Source organism: Sitophilus oryzae, unplaced genomic scaffold (genome assembly GCF_002938485.1).
Source record: "Sitophilus oryzae breed Bouriz unplaced genomic scaffold, Soryzae_2.0 scaffold_323_pilon_pilon, whole genome shotgun sequence".
Lineage (NCBI taxonomy): Eukaryota > Metazoa > Arthropoda > Insecta > Coleoptera > Curculionidae > Sitophilus > Sitophilus oryzae.
In genome coordinates, this window is record NW_022146889.1 from 150 (window position 1) to 7,967 (window position 7,818).

The 7,818-nt window shown below is 34.4% G+C and overlaps 1 protein-coding gene across 1 annotated transcript; it reads left to right on the top strand.

The window, feature by feature from the left end:
• Positions 1-3,300: 3,300 nt before the first annotated feature.
• On the top strand, positions 3,301-5,076 carry LOC115884696 (piggyBac transposable element-derived protein 2-like). Its single transcript, XM_030903348.1, has one exon. The coding sequence runs from the start codon at positions 3,301-3,303 to the stop codon at positions 5,074-5,076; it is 1,776 nt and encodes a 591-aa protein (XP_030759208.1).
• The last annotated feature ends 2,742 nt before the right edge of the window (positions 5,077-7,818 follow it).

Consider the following 7,818-nt stretch of genomic DNA (forward strand, 5'->3'; position numbering starts at 1 on the left):
TTGTCCTTATGGGCACTTTCCAATCTAAACTAGTTTCATTTATCTACGGGTCAATGTCAAATTGTATTACCTAAACGTTAGGCTTTTGCCTGTTTGAAATAAGTTATAAATTACAAAAATGCATTTCGGAAACACTAGTTAGTGTTTTTAATTTTAAAGTACTAATTATAGTACTGCGTGCGTTACGCTACTGTCTACGCTACTACGTTAGTAGTAGCGTAGACAGCACAACAAATTGGTAAAATCAGAGGTTGAGGACTTAAGGTATGTTGATATTTGTCTGGTTTTGCATTGTTACCAGTTTTTTTAATTTAAAAATAGATGCAGTATTTCTTGAATTAGTTAATCCAATATTGTTCAAATTGTGCATGTGTATTCAATATACACAGACCTTTAAAAAAATATTAACGGCTTCACATTAAAATCAACAGTAGAGCCAATATTTGGACAGTTCACTTATATTGTAATATAACATATTGTACGTATTGCGAATGGTACAATGTGTAGGTAGATAGAATATTTGACTTCTAGTTTCACAACGTATGATCGAAAAAAAAACGGCGCCAGCGACGGCTATGAAATGAAGGTCGCTGTAAATTTTATATGTAAAATTATATGGCAAATGTCATCGATCGTCATTTCCCAGCTAACTGGACACCGTTTTTTTTATCATACGGTATATCACATATTATGCTTCTTTCTTCTTTTAATAGTTTAATTTAAATTTGATAAAGATCAAGGTGGCCCAATGATAAAACTTGTGATATTACTCAGAAAGCCTTAATGACAGTTTATTGGAAAAATATTATAGAGATCGGCTAAGGGAAATCGGTGTAAATTATTTTCAAATTTGAAAGTTGGCAATTAGGAGGCGTAAGAATAAAATAAAATCGAAAATACCAATTAATTAAATTTTTTCTAATCGATACATATTCAATTATAAATAATTAAAAATGCATTCAATTGTGTGTGCACTATGTGCGCATATTTTAAGTAAAACTTCTTGTTACTTCCGTCTGTTTGTTCGTCTGTCCGTCTGAAGCTTCCATTCGGGTACCTCTATCCACAGTTTGGAAATGTTGAAAAAGTAATAAATTAAAAATTAATAAATAATTTGATTCGCATGACCGTCTCTCCGTCTGAGGACTCCATACGGGTACCTCTCTCCACGTGCCGAGATTGGTTCCAATCGACCCAGTAGGTATTAAGAAAAATACTGATGATTTCGTCTTCCATTTTCTTCGATATCAAATCCTTAGTCCAACCCTGACGAAGATGTAAACGAAACGTCGTATCCAACTTCGGAACCATGTGCACCATCGCTTGCATAGACTACCCAAATTTGGTTGCTATCGAAAGATATCAACTTTTGGCGTTTCTTATGTTAAAACTGTCACAGTGACACCTGTCATACACGGTCAAGTTGGCCTTGGTCCAATCTATCGACATACCAAATTTCATTTAGATCGGACGCTTTTTTGATTTGATTCATTGATGATGTGGTTTCGTACTGTACGAAACGTCGTCAAAATATCATGAAAAGATGGGGATCTTCGAGTCCCATCTACATTCCGAGTTTCAGCTCCCTACCTCACATAGGGCCCGAGTTACGACGCTCCAAAAACTCATTACATCGGACGATTTTTTCGACATTGATGATGGAGTTTCATAGTGCGCGAAGCGTCGTCAAAATATCATGAAAATATTTGTTAATTTATTATTTTTTTTTTTTTATTTTATTTATTTTTACATTCCGAGTTGTAACCCCCTAGCTCACATAGGGCCCAAGTTACGATGCTCCAAGATCGTTACCACTCTTTCTCTCGCGTCTCGTGTGTCACGACCTTCAATGTTTACTCCCATCGCGCGTAAAGAAGTTTTACTTCAATAAAACAAATTATATTCTACAACTAATATTACTAATATGTGTGAAGTGTTTTATTTACATATAATTTTTATTATTATTAAAAAATAACGAACTTTTGATTTATATTCCCTCCCCCTAAATAAATGTGAAATCATCTTACTACTTGTACCATTGCTAGGACACTTACCTAAATTAAGGACAGTAATTGTCAATATTTTATGTAAACTATATTATTTGTAACTACTCATGTAAAAAAAATCCGACACGTAAATTTTAATTTAAATAAAGGTTTTATTGACTCCAGCATACCAGTGATGAACTAGAATGATGTGGATTTATGCGTTTTATTTTTACCGATGCTCTAAATCCCGCGCTTTCTGAAGCTACTAATTGAAACAAACAAATAGTATTCCGCTATAATTTTATGTTGTAAATGGCGAGCCAATAGCCTACAGAAATTTGGCGTTCAATCTAACACTAAAAACAACATGCTGAACTCATAACTTATAGGTTTAAATTTAACGGTGACATGAATTGGGAATCCAAAATTAATTTAATTTATAATTTAATATCTATTCATATGTCATATTTAAAAATATACCATAATTATATATCATCTTATTTGAAATAATTTTTGTTCTACTAATAGGCAACATATTTGTGGCAGTTCATTCACTAATGCCGGAAATATCATATGATTTTGGTTTGGTGGTCCTATATGGGTATTTCGCCACTGCACTGCAAGAAAATCTACAAAATAAAATAGTTATTTTTGTAAACACTGTCAGAAGTTATGTTTACAGTTATACAAATTTGCCTAACAAAGAAAAAATGCTTAACGTTTCCGAAAGTTTATCTCTTTCCGTCGTCGTAAGCAAAAAAATACAAAGAATAAAGAAAAAACTATTTAAAATATTTAAACTCAACTATTCGAGAACACTTTAGTTTTTAAAACAGATACGTCTACAAGAAACCGTTGACGTTCTCTTAAAATGACTGATAAAATTATTAACCCATTAACGCCCGCCGTACTCAAATGAGTACAGTTATTTTGGACAAACTCTGCCATCTGATGGGCAATATATTAAGTTGTTAGCTATCGCGCCATATTTTATTAATCTCTGGGCAGTGTTTACTGATAGTTGACAGGTATTGGTGTGTTTTGAAAAGATTAGTTACAGTTTTAAAATATGACTTATTTTTGAACCTGGTAAGTAAAGTGAATATAATATATTTAGGAGGCTATTTGTATAATTATTGACAAATTACGCCAAATATCTATTTTATATGTATTAAACAAGTGGTAAAAATTAGCCATAGATTCATAACCTCATTTCCTGAAACGTGAATCAGCGCCAAACACGGATGTACTCAAATGAGTACAGTGGGCTCAAGTATGAATTTTTAATTTCAAGCTACGTTTTGTTTCAGAAATGGATGACGACTTTCAACCAATAACGACCACAAGTTTTTATGGTCGAAAAATATTTTCTACATTGCAAGAAGCTGCGGATGCAATTGAGAGTCACGAAGACGAGGCTGATGTAATAGTCCTGCCACCAGAACCGGATGTTCTCACCGATCAAGAAGAGTTTGATGATGATAATATTATGGAAAGCCATATTCCAAACGATGTGCCCGGATATATTGAAGTAAATTTTGGCAATACAGACGAATGGAGTGACAGTGACGACGAGCCATTATCAATATTTGTCAGCAAGCGTCCTCGTGCCGAAGAGAGAAATCCTGTATGGGAGAAAATTGAGCCGGTTTATGTTTTCTCACGTGACACAGAAAATGGCGCTAATGATCGTTTAGAAAAAGTAAAGGAAAGTTTACGTGGCTATAATCCAGTGCAAATTTTTGAGAAACTGTTTGACGATAATGTGTTCCAACTTATGATAGAGCAATCAATTATTTACTCTCGACAGAAAAATAATCATGATTTTTTTGCTACCATGGAAGAAATGAAAATTTTCATTGGAATTTTGTTGCTCTCTGGGTATCACAAATTGCCACAACAGAGGATGTATTGGTCTTTAGATGAAGATTTAGGTGTCAAAATTGTTTCGGGATCTATCTCACGCAATAGATTTCTAGAAATAAAAAGATACCTACATTTTGCAGATAATGATAAAATAAATAAAAATGATAAAATGTTCAAGTTACGGCCCCTTATGGACATTTTGAACAAAAATTTTAGACAGTGGGGATTTTTTCATAAATCTCTGAGCGTGGATGAAGCAATGGTGAAATATTTTGGGCACCACTCCGCCAAACAATTTATCCGCGGAAAACCAGTCCGCTTCGGATTCAAGGATTGGATGTTGTGCAGTTCAACCGGGTATTGCTACGCGTTTGACACCTATTGTGGCAAAAACAGTGAGAAGAAGGGGCAATCACTTGGTCTTGGTGCTGATGTGGTAATTTCATTGCTAGAACATCTAGACAACCCAGCTGACCACATAGTGTACTTTGACAATTTTTTTACCACTCTTCGTCTCATGAACCAATTGACAGCTAAAGGTATACGTGCTACAGGCACTATTCGTGAAAATCGGCAGAAGAATTGTAACATTCAGTCTTCTAAAATGATGGACAAAGAGGAAAGGGGCACATACGACTATAGATTTAACTGTGAGAATAACTTACTGATTGTGAAATGGAAAGACAATAGTGTTTGCTCAATGGCTAGTAATCACGATTTTATTGAACCTCTCAACTACGTCAAGCGATGGTCGCGAGCCAAAAAGGAGATAACTACGGTCCAACAACCTTTGGTTTTTCAAAATTATAATGCTGGAATGGGCGGCGTTGACTTGAATGACCAGGCAACAAATACTTACAGAATAAGCATAAGGGGCAAGAAATGGTGGTGGTGTTTATTCACTCATATGGTCAATGTAACCATGACAAATTCCTGGAAGTTACATCAAATTTGTGCCTCGCCGGAAGAAAAAATTAGCCTTCTTGACTTTACAAGATATGTTGCTCGGTATTATCTCCGCTTGAACAATAAAACTCGTAAAACTAATCGACCATGTCAAGTTCCTGGTGCTGTGAGATATGACAATGTTGGTCACTTCCCAGAGAAGATTGAGAAACAGCTTAGATGTAGCGTGTGCCATTTGCGTATTAGATGGCGTTGTAAAAAGTGCATTGTTACACTTTGCGTAGAAAGAGAGTGTTTTGAGAAATATCATACTTAAAAATATTTTATTTATGACCTAAGTTTTTTATTTGTATAGGTATAACAAAAATAACTAGTATATTTTCACTTATTTTGTTAAAAATACTTTAAATAGATATAGTTTTGTAGTATTAAAGGAGTAGTATTTTTATACACCCATTAGCCCAGTGTACTTATTTGAGTACGGCGCCATATTGCATTCCTAAAAGCCCAGATTGCCATTTTTTTATATTTCTAACTATTACTTACACCCAACTGAGTTACTTTTTCTAATAAAATTGGGTATTTTATTATTAATTTGCATTTGGGCCTTAATGGGTTAATAAGGTAAAACCAAAAAGCCCCAAACTTTCTGTATGATTATTTTTAAATTTTACGTATGTTATGTTTATTTATGTTATGTTCTTTAAAATCAAAGAAACGATTGCCATACATTACTAACATCTACAGATGAATGAGCAATACATTTATTTTTATTAGATTGTATTAAAAAAGCCTTATTATTTTTCTTTTAGAGGTTTTCGCTTCTTTCATTATAATTACGTTGGCATTATTAAAATTTATTCTGTGCCCTGTGTCCCTTGAATTCTGACAAATCATAGATTTGTGAAAATCTCCCTTTCTTAAATAATCTTTATGTTCTTTAATTGTAACATTTAGGGGTCTAGATGTTTCACGAATTTAAAATTTATCGCATTCACATGGTATTTGGTATATTACATTTTTTGTTTGTTGTTCTGTATTCATTGGTTTAGTATGTGATAAAATGGATCTAAGTGTATTTTGTGTTTTGAAAGATGTTCGTATGTTATATTGTTTTCCTATCCTTCTTATTTTTTCCGAAACGCCTCGTATGTATGGAATTGTAAGTTGTATATATTGTGTATTGTTATCATTGTGTTGATTTGGGGTTTGTATTTCGTTTAATGTTTTGTCAATAAAATATGGTCGATATTTGTTTTTTATTAATGTATTTTTTATGTGGTTTATATCTCTGTTTAGTGAAATGTCGTCTGAACATATTATTTTTGCCCTATCATATAAACTTTTTATAACACCTTGTAGTGCAGTGGCGAAATACCCATATAGGATTTTTTTGGAGAGATGAATCCGCCACATAGATATAGACATTTTTATACATGGAAGTGTATCTACACAAGACACGCTTCCTTTCATTTTACTTTTATATTTCATATCAATTAAACTTTTAGTTACGTAATTGAGTGCGCGATTTTTAAATTCATTGTTGCCAACTAGGGTTTCCGTAACCGGAGCTGTTTTGCGGAACCGAGAATTTCGGTACCGCGCCTCTTGGGAACTGGGATTTTCTGTTTTTTTTTCGGTACTTTCGGTACTGACTAATTTTTGTTCAATGGTGGTGCAGTACCATCAATCAGAAAGCAAGGGATGGTTTTTCAATGATTTTTTCAAATTATTAAATAATCAGTCATAAAAAAAATAACATGAACACAAACATGAACAACAGTAAAGAAAGAAGTATAGGTAGGTAACTTAAATTTCACATCAAACAGCATAAACCAACTTAATTGAATTTGAGACAAGAGCCCTAAAAAATTGAATTAAAAATGCAAATATGTATTAGAAAATAACATAATAAATACTATAGGAACTTCAGAAGAGAAAAGAACGAAGAACAATAAGAAATAGCATCATTACTTTGGAAGAATTTGATTTCGACTGCTAGAAAGTATCAAAGGACTTTCTCACGTAACAAAAAAATAGTTTTTAATTATTGTAACCGAGGCGCGGTTCTGGTTTGGTTTGGATTAGATCTGAACCCTAATAGAACGAACCTGGTAGTATTAATTAGAGTTTCCGGAACCGTACTAAAATATTTTGTTCAATGAATGTGGAGTTCGTCAATTAGCAAGCAAGGAGTGGTTCTCAAAAATAAAAACGATAAAAAATTGAGTTTTAGATGAAAATGATATCAAGTTATTAAGTCAAGAGAAAGTAAACATGAACACAAATAATGAACACAAGCGAAAAAAAAACCAAATCAACCAACTTAACTAAATTTGAAAAAAAAACTTAACATTTTCAATTAAAGATGCAAATGCCTATAAAAACATAACACAATATAACTAATACATTTAGAAATATTATACTAGGTTACGTTAGGTTAGGTTGCTGGGGTTTGGGATCATATTTGATCCCTCACTCGGAGGCCTTGGGCCCATTGCGATACCCCTGTATTGTTTTACCAAACCTTCCTCTCATTTTCTTTGCGTTAAATCACTTCCAGCTCTTTGCAAAGTTCCCGATGTCGCTGATCTTGGCTTCTGCTGCTTCCTCTAGTCCCTCCAAAAAACCTTGCCCTAAAGTTTTAAAGCGTCGGTATTCCAGTGCCGGACAGTGGCACAGCAGGTGCTCTATGATTTCTTCTTCCTCTCCGCATTCTCTGCTGTAGTCCTCGTCGGAAACTTTCCATCTTACGAGGTTTACCCTCGTGGGACAGTTTCCAGTGACGACACCTACAATTATGCGTACTAGGTCCTTTTTGTGCTCTAGTAGTTGTTTTGTCTTTTTGCTATCTACCACTGGCCATAGTCTTCGAGCTGTAGCGCAGTCCTCACGGTGTTGCCACGTCTCTTGCTGCTTGGCTTTGATGGCAGTTCCTATAGTCTCCTTCAGTGAGTTGATCGTCACAAGTGGTGGGTCATCTGCCACGGCCTCTCCCCTGGCCCCGTCTTTGGCGAGTCTGTCTGCTTCCTGATTGCCCACCACATTGCTGTGGCCT